The sequence below is a fragment of the Scyliorhinus torazame genome, chromosome 7, assembly GCF_047496885.1.
Source record: "Scyliorhinus torazame isolate Kashiwa2021f chromosome 7, sScyTor2.1, whole genome shotgun sequence".
Classification (NCBI taxonomy): domain Eukaryota; kingdom Metazoa; phylum Chordata; class Chondrichthyes; order Carcharhiniformes; family Scyliorhinidae; genus Scyliorhinus; species Scyliorhinus torazame.
The window spans coordinates 27,007,468-27,031,105 of record NC_092713.1 but is presented as its reverse complement, the minus strand read 5'-3'; the positions used below and the strand labels follow the sequence as shown (position 1 = coordinate 27,031,105).

The following is a 23,638-nucleotide window of genomic DNA, read 5'->3' as shown; positions in this document are numbered from 1 at the left end:
TCGTTCTGTCCACATTGAAGGTTAATGGATCCTCAATGGCAGGCGCTGGGATCTGGCACTTATGCGGACACAGGTCCTCTTGATCCTGTGCATCTAAGCATTTATCCCTGAACCCTGAGTTTTCACCCCTCTCCTTGACTTTGAGTACGTGGGCAGCTGACATTGTTCAGGGTTAACTCAAGATGGCCAATTAATGTGACAAACATGAGTCTCAGGAATGTTAGAATTTACAGTGCAGAAAGAGGCCATTCAAGCCCACGTCTCCACCCCATCCCCGTAACCCAGCAACTCCACCTAACCTTTTTTGGACACTCAGGAGCAATTTCGTCTGGCCAATCCACCTAGCCTGCACATCTTTGGACTGTGGGCGGAAACCGGAGCACCCGGAGGAAACCCACGCACGCACGGGGAGAACGTGCAGACTCCACACAGACAGTGACCCAGCAGGGAATCGAACCTGGGACCCTGGAGCTGTCAAGCAACAGTGCTAACCACTGTGCTACCGTACCACCCTAGAGGGCACAACACATAGCACAATAGATAATCGGCACACTTCATATTCAGGCTGTATACTCTGGGAATGCTGGTAAATCTCAGCAGGTCTGGCAGCATCTGTGGGGAGAGAAAAGAGCTAACGTTTCGAGTCCGGATGACCCTTAGTCAAAGCTCACTACAGGTGCTGCCAGACCTGCTGAGATTTTTCAGCATATTTTCTTTTGGTTTCAAATTCCATCATCTGCAGTAATTTGATTTTATGCACCATCTGGGATCTCATTGCTGACAGGCCTTTACACGTAACACTCCTGGCCATCCACTCTACTAATTTTGAACGATTGCAGGCTATGGTGCTTGGTTCCCATTTTAAGGCATGACAGAAAGTGAGGATGATGCCAATCAACAGGACATGAGCAGAATGGAGGACAAGTGGCAGCTGAAATTTAATAGAGAAATGTGAGATGATGCAAGTTTTGAAGACGAACTAGGGAAAGTCAATATAGACTTAATGGCACAGTCCTAAAGAGTGTGCAGGAGGAATACCTGAGGTTCATGTGCATGGATCTTTGAAGATGGCAGGACAGATTGAGAGGGTGGTTAAAGAGAGAAAAAAGAAAGATGTGCATTTATATCGCGCCTTTCATGACCCCTGTATGTCTCACAGTGCTTTGCAGCCTTCGCAGTACTTTTGCACAATGGTCACTGATGTAATGTAGCAATTGTGGCAGCCAGTTTGCAGACAGAGAAACTGTCACAAACAACAATATGACAATGAACGTCTGTGCGGAGTCTGCACGTTCTCCCCGTGTCTGCGTGGGTTTCCTCCGGGTGCTCCGGTTTCCTCCCACAGTCCAAAGACGTGCAAGTTAGGTGGATTGGCCATGCTAAATTGCCCTGAGTGTCCAAAAGGGTTAGATGGGGCTATTGGGTTAAGGGAATAGGGTTGAAGTGAGGGCTTAAGTGGGTCGGTGTAGACTCGATGGGCCGAACGGCCTCCTTCTGCACTGTATGTTCTATGAACAGCTGACCTGTTTTTGCAATGTTGATTGAGGGATAAATGTTGCCACGGCACCAGGGATAACTCGCTCCTCTTTGAAACGGTGCCGTGGATTCAACAGGCAGATGGGCCTCAGTTTAACTCAGGAAAACGACACCCCCAGCGATGCAATACTCCTTCAGTAATGCACTGGAATTTCAGCCTTGATATTTGTGCACAAGCTCTGGATTGGGACTTGAACCCGGAACATTGCGATTCAAAGGTGAGAACACGACTAACGCAGCAAATTATATGGGATTCATGGCTTCATAAATAGAGGTATTGAGTACAAAAGCAGGGAAGTTATGCCAAACCTTTTTAAAGCTATGGTTTGGCCACCATGAAAGTATTGTGTCCAGTTCTGGTCACCACACTTTAGGAAGGATCATAGAATCATAGAATTTACAATGCAGAAGGAGGCCATTCGGCCCATCGAGTCTCCACTGGCCCTTACAAAGAGCACCCTACTGAAGTCTACGTATCTACCCTATCCCCATAACCCAGTAACCCCCACTTAACATCTTTTGGACACTTTAGCATGCCCAATCCACCTAACCCGCACATCTTTGTACTGTGGGAGGAAACCGGAGCTCCCGGAGGAAACCCACACAGACACCAGGAGAACGTGCAGACTCCTCCGCACAGTGGCCCAGTCGGGAATCGAACCTGAGACCCTGGAGCTGTGAAGCAACTGTGCTATCCACTTGTGCTACCGTGCTGCCCTGTGTGAGGATGCAACGGTCCTCGAGGGGGTGCAGAGGGGATTTACCAGAATGTTTCCAGGGACGAGGGATTTTAGCTACAGGGTTAGGTTGGAGAAACTGTGTTCCCCTTGGAGCAAAGGAGATTGAAGGGAGCTTCAATAGCGTGTGCAAGCTAATGGTAGGTTTGGATAAGGTAGGCATGGAAAAACTCTTCCGGACAAGGGGACACTGATTTAAAGTTTGGGAAAGAGATAGAGGAAGAGGAAAAATGTCGCTACTGGGTGAGTGGCAATCACCAGGAAACCGGTGGTTGTAAGAGTTACAGAAGCAGAGACGATGAATGATTTCAAAAATAAATTGAATGGGCCCTTGAGGGATATAAACCTACCGGGTTACGGGAATAGAGCGGGGAAATAGGATTGGATTGCTCTCCAGAGAGCTGACTCAATAGGTTGAATGGTCTCTTTCTGTGCTGTAAAGGCTCCAACGCAGGGTTTATTTTTCCTTCGTTGAGGAGGTGAGTTGGAGGATGAGGCCGTTTCTTAACGGCTGGGCGATTTTCTACCCTTAAGAGATAGATCCTTCTGGTCCCTATTATCCTCTCTGCCATGCTGCCATTGTCAAGCTACAACTTTGCCCATCTTCGCCAGTATTTCTGGTACCTGTGCTACTATCTCAGTGAGCTGGCATGGGTTGATTTTTGCTTTGGGCTATTTTGAGTGGTCAGAAGTTGGTTGGAGGAGTCAGTATGGGACGCGATCCATTCAAGGTGGTTGGTGGGTTGCCAGCAGGAAGCGCGTTGCCCCAAAAGGCGACTTGCCGGTGTGAAGAGGCTGAAAAATGGATAGTGCGGCCGAATGTGCTGGGTCCACAGTAGCACCTTAAAGGGAGACCTTCAATTGTTGGAAACACATTAAACCAGCAGACAGTGTGAAGAACATATTGTAGCAAATATATTCAATTTAGAAGCCTTTATGGTTCAATACGCACAAATTTAAAAAAAAAATAATCATAAATTTAGAGTACCCAATTCATTTTTTTCCAATTAAGGGGCAAGTTAGCGTGGCCAATCCACCTACCCTGCACATCTTTTTGGGTTGTGGGGGCGAAACCCACGCAAACACAGGGAGAATGTGCAAGCTCCACACAGACAGTGACCCAGAGCAGGGATCGAACCTGAGATCTCGGCGCCTTGAGGCAGTAGTGCTAACCCACTGCGCCACCGTGCTGCCCCAGAAACAAATGTAAAGGAAAAACAGTTAATTACATCTCCATCCAGTTCTCATTACAGGGGAGGACCCCTTTAATTTTCGCTGGAAATGGCTGCCTTCTGATTTGCCTGGCAATTTAGCGAATCCAGCAATTTGGTTTCGTCAAGGGCAGCACGATGGCGCAGTGGGTTAGCCCTGCTGCCTCACGGCGCCGAGGTCCCAGGTTCGATCCCGGCTCTGGGTCACTGTCCGTGTGGAGTTTACACATTCTCCCCGTGTCTGCGTGGGTTCCGCCCCCACAACCCAAAGATGTGCAGGGTAGGTGGATTGGACACGCTAAATTGCCCCTTAATTGGAAAAAATTAATTGGGTACTCTTAAAATTTTTTTTTTTTTTAAATTGGTTTTGTCAATTATCTATATTACCACAGGGTTCCTACAATGCAGAAGGAGACCATTCAGCCCATCGAGCCTGCACCGACCCTCTGAAAGATCACCCCATCGAGGCCCACTTCCCCACCCTATCCCCGTAACCCCACCTGACCTACACATCTTTGAATACTAAGGGGAAACTCAACATGTACCAGTCCTGCACTTATTTGGACTGTGGGAGGAAACCTGAGCATCTGAAGGAAACCCACACCAACCCCTTGCATTATTTTGGTCCTGTCCCCCCCCCCACCCGCCAATTTTAAAAAAGCAAGCAATGACGTGGCAGCGTGAAAATCGCCCCAAGGTGTGGGAGCGAACAAACAGTTGACCAGCTGTGAAGCCTAAGGAGACATACCTGTAACGTGCATCCAAACACTCCAATCATCAACATGGCGATGGCTAGGTAATCGGTAAAAACGTCCCACCATGGTTTCAACACTCTGAATGCAGGTTGATGGTCAGTAAACTGCTTAAACTCCGTGACTGGAATCATAGTTCCTGTCAAAATAAGATGAATTTAAGTAAATAATTGAAAATCAGGAGAATCAAGAGCAAACCCATATTTGTTAGTTGTTAAGTGAAATTCTTGTAAACTTTATCAAAGCTGAACTTGCACACCAAACCTCTGAGCCGTAAGTTGGTTGTGTTCAGTTCTAAGACCTCTAATGATTGGGAGATACCTGTCTCATTCACATTCTGGTGTCTACCGTTTAATCCAGGGATTCTACCTATAGTGCTGTGTACACGGGCTCCGTAAGTGCATATGGTTTTATTTTAGGCACGTAGCATGGTCGGCGCAGGCTTGGAGGGCCGAAGGACCTGTTCCTATGCTGTATTGTTCTTTGTACACATATGGCTGTATCACCCACATGTACTTTCGTCCATGTAAAATGTATTACGGTGATGAATGAACCTATTCTAAACCCCATCAGGTGAGGTCTTAGAAACACAGAAACTTGGAAAATAGGGGTGTTATTAGGTCACTCGCCCATTCGAGTCTGCTCCGCCATTCAAAATTATCATGACTGATCCTCTATCTCAATGACATAATCCCCCACTCTCCCCTGAGTCTGGCAATCTACCTATTTCCTTCTTAAATGTATTCAGTGACTTGGCCACTCTCTGGGTGAAGAGATTTCTCCTTATCTCAGTCCTAAATGGTCTACCCTGTACCCTGAGATGTGGCCCCTTGATCTAGGACCCCCTCCCCCCCAGCCAGAAGAAAACAACATCCCTGCATCAAGTCTGTCCAACCCTGTCAGAAGTTTATGGGCGCAATTCTCCCATCGGAGGCCGCTCCCAGTCCCCTATTCTCCCGCCCCCGGGAAGTTAGGAGCGGCGCCGCGTCATTTACGTGGGCACCGATCGCGGGCCAGACCCCTTTTGAGTCCCCCCCCCCCGGTGCAGGACACCCCCCCCCAACCCCCCCGCCCACAGGTCGCCCCCCGCAGCGTTCTGCGCTGTTCCCGCCGGCAGCGAACCAGGTGTGGACGGCGCCAGTGGGAACCTGTCGTGTTGGGCAGGCCGCTCGGCCCATCCAGGCCGGAGAATCGCCCCTCGCCCGGCGATTCTCCCACCCGGCATGGGGGGGGGAGGATTCCGCCCGATATGTTTCAATGAGATCGCCTCTCATTCTTCTAGAGTCCAGTGAATACAGGCCCAGTCGACCCAATCTCTCCTCAGACAACAAACCTGCCGTCCCAGGGATCAGTCTGGTGAACCTTCGCTATGACCAGCTGCTAAAATAATTTCATGCTTTCAGAAGTTTTTAACCTGGGTACAGACAGGGTCAAGTTAATACTTCACACTTCAAAGGTAGTTCATTGATTGTGAAGTGATTCCCAATGTGCTGAGGACGTGGGCACAAGTTCTTTCTTTCGTCTTGGCAAGTTGCAATGTGAGAATTTCAAAGTTTACCCGCGTTGGTTCACCAAAATAACCCAACTTTACTTTTTCTACGCACGATATTAAAATAAATTCCTAATTTAGCTTTTACGTGGGTATGGGCGGCAGGGTAGCACAGTGGGTAGCACTGTTGCCTCACAGCGCAAGGGTCGCAGGTTCGATTCCTGGCTTGGGTCACTGTCTGTGCGGAGTCTGCACGTTCTCCCCGTGTCTGCGTGGGTTTCCTCCGGGTGCTCCGGTTTCCTCTCACAAGTCCCGAAAGATTTGCTTGTTAGGGAAATTGGATATTCTGAATTCTCCCTCAGTGTACCCGAACAGGCGCCGGAGTGTGGCGACTAGGGGATTTTCACAGTAACTTCACTGCAGTGTTAATGTAAGCCTACTTGTGACACTAATAAAGATTATTATTATGGTGCTTTTAATTTATGCTCCTTTTGCTGCACGGTTAACAAATAGTTAAAAGGTCTTCAATTTTAATTTGGCCGCACCAACCTTGTTGAGGTTTAATGGAGCTGAGGAATGTGGGTAATTAAGTTTGCTACACATTGCTATTTCTCCGTTTGCCACAACAGTCATCCTAGGTCTTTCTGAACATGCTGGCCAACGTGGTGCAATTTGTTCCACATTCTTTAGTGCTGTGTGCCTCTATCTATTAGGAAGTGGATTGGGACGGTCCAGACTAATTTCCTGCAGCATCCTTACAGCCAGCAGACTGTTAATCGTTAGTAATAAAAACAGAAAATGCTGGAAAAACTCAGCTGGTCCGGCAGCGTCTGAGGAGAGAGAAACAGAGTTAATATTCTCAGTGCAATATGACTCTTCTGCGGAACTCATTAGTTTGTATGTAAACCAGGTCCCAGTTTAAAGACCTCTGTTGAACCCATTGGTTTGGTGGCGTGTTCCAGTTTGCTCACGGAGTCTGCGTTGCTGTGGAAAATGGCACTTTTTACACACATATTGTAAATGTGGACATGATAGTAAAAGTGGTGGTAGAGATTCCAACTTTCATTGCAGTCACATGACTGGCCAGGAATCTCTCACGCATTAACCACCTGCCATTGGTGTGTGTTTGCAGGTTAATCACACAGTGCAAAAGAGACCCTTCGGCCCATCGGGTCTGCACCTGGCCTGCCTACCTAATCCCATTTACCAGCACTTTGCCCATAGCCTTGAATGTTATGGCGTGCCAAGTGCTCATCTGGGTACTTTTTAAAGGATGTGAGGCGTCCCACCTCTAACACCCTCTCAAGCAGTGCATTCCAGACGGTCACCACCCTTTGGGTAAAAAGGTTTCCCCTCACATCTCCCTAAACCTCCTGCCCCTCACCTTGAACCTGTGCCCTCTCGAGACTGACCCTTCAACTCAGGGGAGCAGCTGCTCCCTAGCAACTTGCCGTAGCCATCCAGGGATACTACCCACTGCGCCACAAGATCTTCTCTTATGTTTTTTAACAACACCAATTCCTCTGTTACTCTACATTCTGGAATTGAGTGCATCATTTTTCTGACAGAGAGCAGCATCTTATTTCATGTAGGGGTTTGCTCTTGTTGCCTTTTGGATTTCAGGTTTTCCCGTCTCTCTCTCCCTCTGTCGATTGCCACAGTTGCCTCCCATTCTGTACATCTACTCGACGGAACAACGTACTTCAAACTGATCAGCCATGGTGAAGAGCAAAAGAGTGAAACAGATGAGACAAATTAGAGGATGAGATTAGCTGGCGTTAAGTGTGGATTTTGAAAGCCTGTAGGACGTAAGGGGAAGTAAAAATGGCGGGCAGCAAGGGGGCTGTTGGATGCATTTGGAATGATACATGTGTTGCTTAAGATAAGCAAGATGAAGGTTGTTTCCCCATCAAGCACTTACCCTGGATGATAGAAAGGAGAGAGAAGAAAGATTATGATAAGCCTTTTCTTGCATCCTGTCCAGGTTTATGAGAAAGATATTTGGAGGGTCTCTTCTGATACAAGAGTCGCAGCTATCTCTCAGCTGGTGGACTCAAAGGCCACACAAGAATGAGTGAAGATGCATTCATTCGACAAGAAGAGTAAAGCATAATCTTGGAACAATAAAGGAAGAAATCTAAAATTTCCAATTGTGGTCCGAGGAGGTAGTACAGCCAAGACTATCCAACTGTATTGCTTAAAAAAAACGTTTTGTCAAAGCTTCTTGTCCTGTACTCATCAGGTCAATTACAAGAATATCCATGTCAGGGGAAAGAACAACTTTATACTGAATGAGAAGACAGTGTTGGTTGGTTGGTCTCTTCAAATTGTGTATAAAGTTATTCTTTCCCATGACATTGATGTGATTGACCTGGTGAGTGCAAGACAAAAAACAATGACAAAATGTATTTTTTCAGAAATACTCAAGTTCGGTGTCACCAAACGACGATTTGTATACCAATGGATGGAGCCATCGGAATCAGAGCTAATAATTGCAGGTTGGCCTTGAGAATCTGAGCGAAACTGGGCCTTAGGATTAGAAGAGAGAAGATTCTAATTGTTCCACCGTGGGTCATGGAGCAGCTGATATAGTGATTCAGCTAATGCATTGGGAGGAAGAATTCCTAAGCACTTGACAGCCTGACATCTGAAGGGAGCTGCTGAACTGTAGAATTGAAGAATGGACCGAGTCGGATGTTGATCAGCGGAGGCCGTCGATATGAAGAAGGAGCAGAGTGGTAAAGTCCTTGGAAACCCTTGAATGAAGATTCCATCAAATACAACATAGCAAGGGCACTTTCAAAGGAAACAAAATAATTATGAACATTGGTGAGAGACTATTCAATGATAATTTGTTCGTCCAAGCAGAATGCCAGATTTTGTCACATACGTCACAGATGAACGAATGATTTGCAGACATAACCAATAGCAAGATTCCACAGATGTATAGCATTGGTAATAAGAGCATGAGCAGGATGCCGAGAATGAAACTCATACCGATGATGTGGAAAGAGACCAGAACATTCAAGGTGATTAATTATTGAAGAGTTAGCAGGAGGTACCGTCGGAAGTACCAGTGTAAGGGTTAGAATGTAACAATTAATAAGTTAAGAAGGACAACTGTTGCCCAGACATGAGTAAAATTCCAAGGAGGAATTCCAAGGCTGATTGAAGATGGCAGGTTAATGACAGTTGCATGTTCAGGAACACATTACTTGGGTATATTGGGAACATTCAATTCAGGATCACATGTCTTATTGGAAGCCAGAGAGAAGATAACCTGGGGGAGCTTGCAGGGTTACATCTTTAGGTTAGTCATAGTGGCAGAGAAAGGAGCGATGGAAGGAAGTTCATATCATCACAATTAGTGTTGCAGGAGAAAGGCAAAGTTGTCCGTGAGCACCAGTCCATGTCTTGCGGCTCTATGGCGTGGTGCATTAAATCCACCGCCCCGGTTTTTAAAATTCCATGCCGGGGCAAGGGTGTTGATAAACCCTTGAGAGCCAACGTCCTTTTGTGCAGGAAGCATATTCGACTCTGGAGAGCATCACAGCTGAAGCTGACCCTGTGCTCGCCCAACATCCCCACTCATATGTAAATGTACACATCCCAGAGAAACAGAGATCCAGAAAGATTACTACCTTCCTACATCTTAAGAGCACGGAGCTTAAATATAGAGCCTCTTACTCTAATCACCAATTCACAGTTAGGTTGAATTACGCGAACTCAATGCAGGCCAGTCTGGGATGTTCAGTACCGTACACCCCACATTTACCCCCTGCAGTAACAAAGCAACAGCCGCCTCTGCAGTGGTCTTCATTCCCACCCACTGTCATTCATAAGCATTCTTGGTTAAGGGCCGGGGAAATTTTGGTATGTGTGTTTCGCAGACATCTATTAAGAGTGCTGTTCCTCCCTTCTAAAGGGTCATGGATATTGTAGCATGCACAACGAAAACAGTCACAGGTACGCACGTGGGACCGACATCTAGCGATTAGGAGCAAATGGTTTCCAATCTGCCAAAAAGAAAATAAATAAATAAATGAATAAATGCTTGAACTATTCGGTAATTTGGATTCAGAAAATGCATCCACAGTAAATTGTCTGAATTGGAAACTCATACGTTTAGGCACAAAGCATCTCTCCGATACAGCATCTTTTCTTCCAACACTAAATCAACTGGAGGAAGCTACTTTACAATTCAGGCACCCGAGTGTCATTGTAAAACATTCCCCAAATCAAATACAAGATGGTTAGATGCAGAATAAAGCTCGTTCGACTCTGGTTTGAGATGGTTGGGACTTATTTCATGTAAGCACTACTAAAGGCTGAATTTCATCCAATTGGCATGGTCTGCAGTTGAACACTAACCCCTGCAGAGAAAGACCAGTTTCTAACCGCCAGCGCCAACAAGGCCCACTCCAGACTCCAGTGTTAGTAACCCCAGTTTGTTCGCAATTTAAGTCATCGTTCACACTTGCCTACGGGGGAAGGATTGCTTCTTGCAGCAGCAGCACCAGCAAAAAAAAGAGGTGGTGTTTAATTCTATGAATTTTCTTTTTCCAAGTCTCCAGCATGAAGACCTATCAAAACCTGCAAAACACAAAAGGGCAAATGTCTCGTAAAGCTGCTGGAGTGCTGGAAAAATAAACAGTGCAATAACAAAAAAAAACAGCTGACCTCTTCTTGGCTCCAGCACAATTCAGACGGAAAAGCATTCATAGATGCAGCCAATGCTTAGAATAGCCAAGATCCGACCTAATATTTGCGAAGTCGCACATCGTTAGAGGATGATACAGCACGAAAGGAGACTATTTGACCCAATGTAACTGTACCAGATCTTTGGAAGGGCTACCCAGTTTGTCCCACCTCCCTGCTCTTTCCCCTTAACCCTGCTGTTTCTTTCTCTCTGTCAAGTTTTAATCCAATTCCCTTTTGAAAGCTATTATTGAATTTACGTCTGCCTGCCTTTTAGGCAGCACATTCCAGATCACAGCAACTTGCTATGCAAATGTTTCTTTGTCCTCATGCTGTCTCTGAATCTTTTGCCAGATGTTTGTGATTTTGAATACATTTGTCAAGGGGCGGCACAGTGGCACAATGGTTAGCACCAGGACCCGGGTTCGATTCCGTTCTCCCCGTGTCTGCGTGGGTTTCCTCCAGGAGCTCCGGTTTGCTGAGATTAGATGGATTGGCCACGCTAAATTGCCCCTGAGTGTCCAAAGATGTGCAGGTTAGGTGGGGTTATGGGGATAGGGTGGGGAAGTGGGCCTAGGCATCTAGGATTGCCACCACCTGAAGGTTCCCCGCCAAGACTCACCATCCTGTTTTGGAATGCCCTTTCTTGTCAGCTTGGACCTTATATGTCTTCTTGTGGAGACCATGCATTGGCGTCAATTTGAATTGAATTGGTTTTTGGAGCAATGTCATGGATTAAGGTTTTGCCCTGTCCATGCTGTGCATTGGTTTTGTAACTTTAAAGATGGGATGAAAAAAATTTTTAACGTTAAATATAACAAGGAGGAAAGTCAAAGGGATGTTGTGAGAATGTGCACGAAGTTCCCAGTTTGAATTGGGATGCAGCTGACCTATCTAAGCAATGGGCGGCACGGTAGCACAGTTGTTAACACTGTTGCCTCACAGAGCCAGGGACACAGGTTCGATTCCCGGCTTGGGTCACTGTCTGTGCAGAGTCTGCATGTTCTCCCCGTGTCGGTGTGGGTTTCCTCTGGGTGCTCCGGTTTCCACTCACAAGTCCCGAAAGAGCGCTGTCAGGTAATTTGGACATTCTGAATTCTCCCTCAGTGTACCCGAACAGGTGCCGGAAAGTGGCGACTAGGGGCTTTTCACAGTAACTTCATTGCATTGTTAATGCAAGCCTACTTGTGACAACAAAGATTATTAATTAAACTCAATTTATAAACATTATGAAAAGCTATAGGCTCTGGATTCAAGTGTGTCTGAATTAGACAAGCAAGCCATTAAAATTCACCTACCAATTGGGAATAAGGTCTACGTGGGCTGACCACATCAGGAATAACAGACAAAGAGCTAAAGGATCCCCAAAGGATATGGACTACATTGGAAGACTGGTTCAGAGTCAGGTTGAACCTCTGTATTCATCGACTAGAGTTCATGTCATTTCGTCAACTGTTGCAGAATCCATGAAGCATTTCATCAGCGGGTGCAGAGGTAAGGGTAGGCACTGTGATTTTTCAAACACAGAGCTAGCCCAAAATGTATAGCATCAAAAAATACTCAAGGACGGAAGCAATCATCGCGAGTCAACAAAGCTTTCAGGTACTAAGCAAGCCAGGCGGAAGATGTGGCCTTCTGCATGCACCAATAAATTACCAGATTTCCATCAACACTGTAAAGCATGTGCCTTAGTTCATGACCTAACATCAAAATATCTAGAATGTTTTGACAGAATTGGTAGTTTCAAGGGTGCTGCAATGTCACACTTGTAGGAGAATGCAAGCCCGTCAACTGATCTGGCATATTTTGCGCAATGCAAATGCCAGCAGCTACAATAAATGGTGAACTACTATACTCTACAGAAACTGAGGAAAACCATAACTGAATGATGCTGTGATTCAATTCAGAACAAATGAAACCATTTTGGCTTTACCAGGATGAGCTAGTCATCTCCTGGAGATGGTCAAGCAACATATCAGGATCATAGAATCATAGAATACCTACAGTGTAGAAAGAGGCCATTTCGACCCATCGAATCTGCAAAGACCACCCTACCTGGGCCCAATCCCCAGCCTTGTAACCTCACCCTAAGGGGAAATTTAGCATGACCAGTCAACCTAACCTGCACATCTTTGGACTTGTGGAAGGGAACCGGAGCACCATGAGGAAACCCACGCAGACACGGTGAGAAAGTGCGAAATCGACACAGACAGTCTCCCAAGGCCAGAATTGAACGTGTATCCCTGGTCTGTGAGGCAGCAATGCTAACCACTGTGCCGACCTTGTGACCTGTTATTCTTCAACAGCTTAATCACACACATGGGCATAGATTAGACAAGAAGACTTGCAGGAGAAAAGTCTATTGGCTGGTTACGAATACTGACATTGAAGTCAGCATGAAGAAGAGCACTCGCCAAGTTAACACAAAGAACTGCAGTTTCCACATGAAGTTCCTCCCCATCCTTGGTCAAAAATCGCATCTGATGTCTTTCATGCCCATGGAACTAACTTCATCACCATTGTTGATTATGTTACCAATTACCCGATTATTCGACAATACGTCAAGCACAAAAGTTGCCCGCAATCCAAGTGCTATTTTGAGTTTATGTGTGTCTAGAGAGATCATAACCAAATTATTGGTGAGCAAATTCGGAATATGTTTGAGAAGTGGAATATAAATCACACTACTTCTTCTCCTCATTACCCTAGATCTAAAGGCCTAGCTTAACGAATCATTCACACAGTGAAATCCCGAATTCTCGACTAAACAAGATCTACACATTACAATGTTACATATGAGAGCGACACCTTTAAGAGTGTTATGACCAGCCCTCAGATGAGGTGCACCAAAGTTGTTGATCAGGATGGTATCCCTTAATTTGTCACCGTCCAGCTGGGGTACCCTCAAATTGTTACAAACCTAAGTGAGGAGGAATGAACTCGCTCCCTGTCTTAATCCAAACCCATCTGTTGGTAGTAACACGATTTAATCTAAAATGAATCCTTTTTCACGGATAATTTTCCCAGACCAAATAGTTATGTTTTAAAAGAAGCAAATTTAACCAGGCTTCCTTGAGGTAAAGTGAGTTGTTAATTGCTAAATGCAACAAAATGGTAGAACGCACGCATATACATTCATGCACCTTAGAGGGGCAAATTGAGTTCAAAGTAAGTAAAGATATTTTTAAAAGTACACGGAACAGTCCGTGATTTGTGAGGAGTTGACGATTGAGCATTGCGGCCATTGCAATTCGAGATTCCAGTGAAGTTGACCAGTAGGCGAATAGTCAGTTTCGAGATTTTTAGTAGAGTTGACTTCAGAAGGCGAATAGTCGGTTTTGTGACTCCAGTGTTCGATAGTTTGGTTCTCTATGCTGTGGTCTTTTGCAGAGTCAGCTGGCTTCCATAGTCAGAGAGAGAGAGAGATTCAAGTTACACCATTAAAATTGGCTATTTTCAGGGGCATTGTGTGTGCGCTTGCTGTTTTGTGTGCTTGCTATTTTGTGTTCTGTGTCAAAACTTCCTGTACTTCTTACGTCCCTTTGTCTCTGCCAGAGATAGCAATTAGTTTCTGGATGCTTTAAAAGTACCTTGTCTGGAAACGGGGTTCCATGTTCTCTCAGTGTTTCACCTCCCCCCCCCCCCACCACCAATTCAACCAGTGGCTGATCTTACAATCTGTGCCTTCTTTGGCTTGTACATCCATTTTGAAAAACTCACAGGCCTTATTTAAAGTCCAATATTTCCATACATAATTCTGTTTCTCCACCATCATTCCTTTACCCTTACTGCAGCAAATGATCCCACACACTAACTAAGGCTCTTTACCCTTACTGCAGCAAATGCCTATAGTACATCAAGTGTAACTATTCCTTCACTGACAGAGGTCATGTTTTTTTAAAATTCATTCATGGGCTGTGGTGGTCGCAGGCTGTGCCAGCAATTATTGCCCATCACTAATTGCCCTTGAGGGGCAGTTAAGAGTCAACCATATTCATGTTGGTCTGGAGTGACATATAGGCCAGACCAGGTAAGGGCGGCAGATTTCCAGATGGGTTTTTACGACAATCGACAATGGTTTCATGGCCAGCACTGGACTTTTAATTCCAGGTTTTTATTCAAATCAAATGTCATCATCTGTATTGAGAGGATTTAAACCTGGGACCCCAGAGCAGTACTCTGATCTCTGGATGACTAGCGCAGTGACAATACCACTATTCCGCCGCCTCCCCCTAAGATAAGCAGGCCAGTTTGCACCAATCTACCTACTCTGGCCCACTCGACTTTCCCAGAAAATAGAATGCAACTTTTAAAACTGCAAGAGAAGATGATAAAAATGGAGATACAATACTGCCAAGTTTAGAGTTAGGACAAAAAGTTTGCACCCATGATCCCACACACTAAGGCTCTTTACCCTTACTGCAGCAAATGCCTATAGTGCAATATACCTGAAAGTCCTACATTCCTCACACTGGTTCTGGACTTGCCCGCCATTGGGAGCACCTTCCTGCATCTACTCTGTCTAGTCCTGTGAGAACTTTACAGATTTCTATCAGTTCCCCCCTCATTCTTCTGAACTCCAGTGAATGTACTCCTAACCGATTCAATCCCTCCTCATATCTCAGTCCCGCCATCCTAGGAATTAGTCTGGTAAATTCTCTGCACTCTTTCTATAAGCCCTGTATTCAAATCCACTCGTTATGAAGCCCAGCATACAATTTGCCTTCTTTACCGCCTGCTGCACCTGCGTCCTTACTTTCAGCAACTGGTGTACAAGGACACCCAAGTCTCGTTGCACATTCCCCTCGCCCAATTTGTATCCATTCATATACTAATTTACCTTCCTGTTCTTGCTACCAAAGTGGATAACCACACATTTATCCACATTATAACTGCATCGACATACATTTCCTCATTCAGTCAACTTGTCCAAATCACAGTGAATCATCTTTGCATTTTCCTCACAGTTCACCCTCCCACCCAGCTTAGTCTCATCTGCAAATTTGGATATATTACATTTGGATCCCTCATCTAAATCATTAATATATATATTGTGAATAGCTGGTGTCCGAACACTGATACCTGTGGTAGCCCACTAGTCACTGCCTGCCATTCGGAAAAAGACCCATTTATCCCTACTCTCTGTTTCCCGTCTGTCAACCGTTTTTTTTATCCATGTCACTACACTGCCACCAATCCCATGCACTTTAATTTTACATGCTAATCTCTTATGTTGGACTTTGCCGAAAGCCTTCTGAAAGTCCAAATGTACCACATCCACTGGCCCCCCTCTCGTCAACTACACTAGTTACATCGTCGGAAAATTCCAGTAGATTTGTCAAGCTTGATTTCCCTTTCGTAAATCCATGCTGCCACTGTTCGATCTTGCCACTGGTCGAAGATACCAAGATGGCCTTGGTTTGAGGTCTTAAAAGGCAGCAGGAAACAGATTTACGATGTTGCATCTTTCTTACTTCAAAGTGTGATACTTGAGAACTGTTCAAATATTGCTTTAGTAAGAATTCATTTATTTTTCAGTGAGGTTGCACTATCCCAGAGATATGCATTAATTGAACCTGCAGTTAGCATATATTTTGTGCTGATGTCAGAGATCTAATCCGCCTGCTTCTGCATTACTGAAATTTTGGAAGGAAATTCCGAGAAATTTCATTTTTCCCTCAGTTTTGATTGGGCGGGATTCTTCCTTCTGGGGACGAAGTCCACACGTCCGCCGGGAAACGGGAGAGAATCGCTCCGGACTTTTTCCTCAAAGGTCCGGGGTGATTCTCCGTTTTCCAGGGAGCTAGCAGAGCCCCGGCGTGTGTCCCGCAGTTCTGGCTGCCGGCTGGGCCCTGCTAGCCAGACTGTGGCCGCGCATGCGCACGGCGGCCGCAAGCGGGTCTGTGCATGCGCACGGCGGCCCACCTTGGCGCGGGCGCCGGCGGAGCCACACAGCGGGCCTGCGCAGAGGAAGGAAGGTCCATCCCAGATCGCGATGGCCCGCCGATCGGTGGCCCCCATCGCGGGCAATGCCACCGCTGAGGCCTCCCCCCGGAGTCAGATACCCCCCACCGCGGCCACGGATCCAAGCTCCCACCGGGTGGTACCACATGTAAACCGCGCCGGCGGGAGTTCGGCCGGTCGACAGCGGAGATTCGCCGCGGGGGCCTGTTCCAACGACCCCCGACCGACAGTGCGTCGACCGCGGCGTGCGGGACTGGCGGATCCGCGGAAGCACCATCGCGCCGGATTTCCGGCGGGAACGGCTATTCTCCCTCCCCACGCCAGGCGCGATTCCGGCGCAGAGGGTCGGAGAATCCCACCCAAGTATTTTTTTTCTCACTAATTCACCACCCCTTAAAATGTTAGGGATCCCTGGCTTTAACGAAACATCACCATGCTGTGGGAATTCCTCAGTGCATGCAGGTGGAAACTCTGTTCCTCAAAAGAATCTTTGAATATTTTTAAGGCAGAGCCAGATAGATTCTTGATAAGCAAGGAGAGGAAAGAAAGATTGTTGGGTGTAGACGGGAATGTGGAGTTGAACCTTACAATCAGATCAGCCATGACCTTATTGAATGGTGCAGCAGACTGAAGGGGCCAAATGGCCTTATTCCTGCTGTTTATTCCAATGTTCATACCCAGGTTGGATCTGAAAATTCGTATCCAGTCGACCGAAGTCAAGATACGTTCAAAATTCCTGCCAGTCCTGTGCCCAAAGACAAAACTGTGCCTAAATATCTGTAAATAACCAAAGGAAAAGACGATGACAAACGGACGCCATGGGGGCAATCTTCTGTCCGCTTCGCCCGCAGCGTGAACGGCAATGTGGGAGCAAAATCCCAGGAGAACCGGGAAACGCGACTCTCGCCGGCGAGATCTCTGTTCCCGATTTTACACACCGCTCGCCGACGGCGTAACAAGGCTCACGCCCACAGAGGGCAAGAATCTCATTTTGATACGCTCAATGCATTTACATACAATTAGCAAAACTTCCCCCCCCCCCCCCCGCCATATGATACCCCCTCACTGAATAATCAAATCTCGCCGACGTGACGTTGCGTTAGCAAGCTTAACAACAGGTTTTGAAAAGCGAGATTCGGTCGAGGGGATTCCCCCCACCCCCAGGAGCACAAAGGTAAGTATAGCCCCCGGGGGCGAGGGACATGTCCGAGCAGTGCCCTGGCACCGCCCCCTGGCACTGGTTGGCACTGCCAGGGTGACACTGGTAAGTTGGCTGTGCCAGCCTGTGCCAACCTGGGCTGGGGAGGGGGGGGGGGACAGGCAGACCCTCTGGGGAGTCTTTTCATTTTCTATGTGACTTCTACCAGTGCCATAAAAACCCCTACAAACGAGAATGGGCATCAGTAAGGTTAAATTCCCTTGGAGGGGAGACAGCGTACGCTTACCAGAATGATGCCTGCACTCCGAGGGCTACATTACGAAGAGAGATTAGACAAACTAGGGTTGTATTCCCTGGAATTTAGAAGGGTAAGGGAAACAGGTAAGTACAGAGAGACTATTTGCCACTCTGGGACCAGGGTAATGGTCTAAAGAATTTGAGCCAACACCTGAGGAGTGAAACTATAAACACTACCAGTTTGGAACTATCTTCTGCTAACAGCAATCGATAATAGATCAATTGTAGATCTGAGATTGGTAGATTTTTGTTATCCAAAGGAATAAGGAGCAAAGGCAGGTATATAAAGTTCGATCGCAAATCAGCAAAAATCTCATTGGATGGTGTAACAAAGGCTTGAGGAGCCAATTCACCAATTTCTGTTCATTTGCTCCAAAGAACACATGCACGTGGTGTCGGTGGAAATATTTCTCTTTGACCGCTTAATTAACAGTGATATAGTTTGCGCCACTAATGACTGTTTGTACTTATCCTGGACAACCACCTATATCAGACCTATAAATGCCGACGTAGATAAAGGAGAGATGGTGGAGTAGTGGCAATGTCACTAGACCAGCAATCCAGGTGTCGAGACTAATCCCCTGGGGTCATGGGTTCAAATCCCACCCTGGTGGAATGTAAATTCAAATAAATAAATCTGGAATTGAAAGCTACTGTCAGTAATGGTGACCATGAAACTAGTGTTGATTATTGTATAAGCCCATCTGGTTCACTATTGCCCTTTACGGAAGGAAATCTGCTGTCTTTACATGGTCTGGCCTACATGTACCTCTGGATCCACAGTGAAGTGGTTGACTCTTAACTGCCCTCTGAAACTGCTGAGCAAGTCACTCAGTTCAAGGGCAAATAAATGCCCGTCCAGCCAGCGATGCCCACACCCCATAAGAAAGTTGAAAGAAAGAGATAAGTGACTGTTAGCAATTTCCGTCGGTACCTATCACACACCCGCTACCTCAAAGTTTATTCCCGCAGTGTCTCACTATTACCCGCCATTCATTTATTAACCGCAAGTTCCGCTTGAGCATTCCGCAATTAATTTTCCCTCGCAGAACTGAAAATCTTTCCTTGAAGGGTAACGCGAGGAAATGGCTATAAAAAGCCTGCAGAACTGCAGGACTGCTGTGAGCCATTCTGTCCAGCTTGCTGAGCTCAACAGCTTCCAGGTCCATTTTTAAAGTGAGATAATAAATACTGAGGAAGTGCCTGAAAAATGAGGGAGGAGCATGGTTTGATAATGTCGGCGTCTGCTGATTTTGTGCACCGAGGAGGGCAGCTGGTCAATTCACTTTTTGACTTTGGTGAAAGAGTGCCGGCCTCATCTGCATTACCGGGCACAGCGGGTGGATCGCCATTGGCACGGATGTGCCCGCTGTTAGATTGGGAATAGTAAAACACCTGCAGGACTACATTGTTCACTGGTGAATCAGACAATCTGGTCCTAATTTGAACAGAAACTCTGAGGAAACACAATTGTGGGAAATGCGTACATGGCTGTGTGACATTGGGGGTGGGGCTGCTAGTATGACTGGAGGGATCAATAGGTTGTGAAAGATGAAGAAGATTTGGGCCTATTGCCATTATGTGAGTTACTCGCTTGTGTCCCGAAATCAGGGATCCTCTTAGACTGCACATTTTGTTTTGTGTCCCAGTTTCTTTTTTTCCCTGGGCACAAGTACGAAGGAAATCCAGGGATTAAGTATAAATTCCCAGTAATGTTTTTTTTGGAAGAACTGATACAAGCAGTGCATAATATTGACCAGTTACATATGAACATACGAATAAATAGCAGGAGTAGGCCACTCGGCCCCTCTAGCCGGTTCCGCCATTCAATAAAATCGCGGCTGATCTGATTGTAACCGCAACCCCACATTCCCACCTACCCCTGATAACTTTCTGACCCCTTGTTACTCAAGAATCCATCTGCAGGGCATGGGAGGTGGTCGCCCATTGCCTGGAGGTGGTATCTTCCACTCCCACCGCTCTCAACAGGGAATCCATCGGCGGGACCGGATGATCACGCCGGCAGGGAATGAATGGAAAATCCACCCAAAGACTCTGCTTCCACTGCCTCTTGAGGAAGAGAGTTCCAAAGGCACGCAGCTCTATGAGTGAAAAAAACATTCTCCTCACCTCTGTTAAATGGACAACGCCTTATTCTTAAATAGTGGGCCATAGTTCCCCCCCACCCCTCCCCCCCATCCTTGTAATACAATGTCTTCAACAGAGCAAGGGCGACAGGATCAATTTGGAAATTCAAATAAAAGTCAATCTTACAACATTCTAATAATATACTGATACCAAACGCAATACATTTTACTAGTAGGAAGCGATGACAATTATTTTCTACATCCTGGACAGGTGTTTCCTGTGCCCGTGCATCCAGACTGGTATCCTGCCTGTATGAACAAGTTTTCGGTTAATCTGAGGCAGCGTTGCATTGGTGATTTACTGTTCAATATGCCTATTGCACTGAAGTTAAAAACCCTTCCTGCCTCCTCTGCACTCAGTACCCAGCCACCTGAGGGGTCAGCCGTGTATCAGTTAGTCATGCACATACCAGAATCAGAAGATTAAGTACACATTGAGGCTGATGACACTCAATTGGAGTGTTGCAGTGGCTAAGGTAGCAACTTTTGGATGTGACATTAAACGGTCTGCCTCCTCAGGTGCAGGAAAAAGATCCCCTGACACTGTTTGCAAGAAGAGCAGGGGGGCTCTCCACAGTACTTATCCCTCAATCAACATGCCAAACAAACAGATTTCCTGACCATTGTCACATTGGCCTTCAGGGGGTTTGCTTGGATGTGTGTTTTCTACATTGTAACAGTGGGGGTGACGGTGGCTCATTGGTATTGTCACTGGACTCGCAAACCAGAAACCCGAGGTAATGCTCTGGGGACCCGGGTTCGAATCCTGCCAGGGATGGGCAATAAATCCTAGCACAGCCAGAGATGCCCACAGTCTATAGAATCCCTAAAGTGCAGAAGGAGACCATTCAACCCTCCGTAAGAGCGCCCTATCTAGGCCTATCCCTGTAACCTGCACATCTTGGACACTAAGGGACAATTTATCATGGCCAATCTGCTCAACCTGCACATCTTTGGAAACCGGAGCACCCGGAGGAATCCCACACAGATATGGGGAGAAGGTGCAAACTCCACGCCGTCACCCAAGGTCGGAATCGACCCCGGGTCCCTGGCGCAGCGAGGCAGCAGTGCTAGCCACTGTGCCGCCCGCCATGTGGCGGTCATGTGCTGGGAAAGTCGCTCGATAAATGCAAGTCATTCATTATTCTCTGGCGGGCAAACACGAGTGGTTAGTTTTGAAACACAGCAGGAGTTCCCTCGGAACAGGGCATAGGGGCTGGTTTAGCACAGTGGGCCAAACCGCTGGCTTGTAAAGCAGAATGAAAAAAGTGCATTTTTAGGAAAAGCTCCCAATTTTACAGAGCGGAGCCACGCCCCCTCCTGCCCCCCCCCCCCCCCGGCCAGTAGCGCGGGTTCAATTCCCGTACCAGCCTCTTCAAACAGGTGCCGGAATGTGGTGACTAGGGGCTTTTCACAGTAACTTCATTTGAAGCCTACTTGTGACAATACGCGCGATTTTCATTTCATTTCATTTCACCCTGGAGGCTCCCGCCAGGGTGCCCATGTGACAGGCTTTTCTACCCAGCTCAACTGCAAGAGCAAAACGCTGCACCTTTAACCTCGTTTGCAAAAGACATCATCCACCAAGCGCAGGGGATGGGGGACATCAGGCGTGGGCCATGCCTCATTCCCCCAATCCTAAACTCCCCTGCTCTTCCCATTTAGACAATCTGATGTGCTTGGGTCGGGGTTTTACCCGCTGCGATTCTCGCAGCTACTGGGCGCTGTGACGATATGTGACATTGGTCCATATACGAACAGGAGACACACATGTACATCCGTGCACACACAAAGAGAGGAGCGTTAGCTCTGTACACACTCGATAACCCCACCCTATCGGGTTGCCTGCAGCAGACAGCGTGACAGCTAAAAAAAAAAAGCCCCAGGCGACAGGCTTCGAGATTGGGAACTGGAATAAACGCAGCGACAGTGGACAGTGCAATTTCTGTGTCAATTTCCCATCAATATCCCCAGGCGTTCCGCACCACCCTCAACAACAACAAAAACATTGCTCGGGGTGTTACCAACCCAGCAGAATGCGGGGAACGGGAGATTATTTTAAAAATCCAACATTGTGATTTTCCAGACCGAAGTCTGATACATTGGGAAGGAGATTTCTGCCTTTGCCGCTTCTCCCGGTCCCGGCAAGGGGGGGGGGGGGGGGGGGGGGTCTAAGAAAAGGTGTGTGGAGGGAAGAGTACTTACATGGACAGATATATCCTCCAACATGACACAGGCACCTGGGGACATCCGCAGCCTGTGGGAGAGGGGTAGGGTTTGTGTGGAGCCAGGAATCTGCTTCAAGCATTCGGAACGGGTTGCAAAACGAGGAGGCGGTCGTTCATCGCCAGCCACAGCGGGGAATCCAGAGTTTCCCTGGTGAGAATTCTGCAGTGGTGGGAATATCCGTAGGAATCAGGTCGCATGTTTCCTTTCTGAGGAAGATTCTGCCTTTGCCCCCGACCTGCGCCTGGAATCGGGTCACTTCGAGATTGGCCGCCAGGAGAATTCAGCCCGGTCTTTGCACCCCCCCCCCCTTTCCCTGAGTTGCCGGATCCGCTGCCTCCTGTCCTTGGGAGTGGGAATGAGAGAGGGAGGAGGGGGTGGGGGAGATTGCACAACCCGTCCTCTCTCTCTCTCTCTGCCTTCACTGTGTGTGTGTGTGTCTACTGTGCTGATGTACTGTGGAGGGTTCATCCAGAGTCTGCATCATCAAACCTCTCAATAATACGAACCTGGGGGCGGGCGGGGGGGGGGGGGCAGGAGGGGGCGTGGCTCCGCTCTGCAAAATTGGGAGCTTTTCCTAAAAATGCACTTTTTTCATTCAATATTTAAAAGTGCATTCCAAAACTTGCAAATGACAGCCGGTGCAATCGCATTCACCCAGTCTCCATGTAGCACGTTCCACTCTGAGGTGCCTCAATCCGATTTCAATACCCCCTGTTATTTGCAATCCCTTGTTGGCATGCAGCTGGGGGATGGGGGATGTTGCGTACCCTTTCTTGCCCCCCCCCCCCCCCCCCCCCACCTCACAGCAGCCTTGAACTGTAGTGCATCGCTCAGCGCCTAGTCCTGGACCTTGGAATGCCTGCGACACTCTTGGACGAGTGTTTAGCACCGCTGCCTTGTCGCGTCAGGGGCCTGGGTTCGATTCTGGCCTGGGGTCGATTCTGGCCTGGGGTGACGGTGTGGAGTTTGCACGTTCTCCCAGTGTCTGCGTTTGTTTCCTCCGGGTGCTCCGGTTTCCTCCCACAATCCAAAGATGTGTAGGTTAGGTGGATTGGCCATGATAAATTGCCCCTTCGTGTCCAAAGATGTGCAAGTTACAAGGATAGGGCGGGGAAGTAGGATTAGATTGGGTGTTCTTTCAGAGGGTTGGTGAAGATCCCATGGGTCGAATGCCCACTTTCTGCACTGTAGGGTTTCTATGCTTCTGTGAGAACAACTGTTTGCGCTGGAGACCAGCAAGACTTGGGAAGACTAAAGGGCTTTACTCGACGGAGCAGAGAGAGATGGTGCATAAACATATTTTTTGTTTTACAGGATGTGGGCTTTGCTGGCTGAGCCAGAATTTGTTGCCCATCCCTAATTGTCCTTGTGGAGGTGGTGGTGAGCTTCCTTCTTGAACCGCTGCAGTCCAGGTGGTGT

At 47.3% G+C, this 23,638-nt stretch overlaps 1 protein-coding gene across 3 annotated transcripts in view; it reads right to left on the bottom strand.

The window, feature by feature from the left end:
• The window catches only part of lrrc8c (leucine rich repeat containing 8 VRAC subunit C), a 45,052-nt gene extending 22,402 nt beyond the window's left edge, over positions 1-22,650 (bottom strand). The window contains exons 1-3 of one of the 3 annotated variants that reach the window (XM_072510459.1): positions 22,196-22,650; positions 10,207-10,318; positions 4,233-4,375 (exon numbers count right to left, since the gene is read on the bottom strand). In XM_072510459.1, coding sequence (XP_072366560.1) covers positions 4,233-4,370 — 138 coding nt within the window. In that variant the 5' untranslated portion in view covers positions 4,371-4,375; positions 10,207-10,318; positions 22,196-22,650. Of the gene's footprint in view, positions 1-4,232; positions 4,376-9,699; positions 9,742-10,206; positions 10,319-22,195 lie in introns of those variants that run through there. The other 2 variants (XM_072510460.1, XM_072510458.1) reach the window with 2 other exon arrangements.
• Positions 22,651-23,638: the final 988 nt, after the last annotated feature.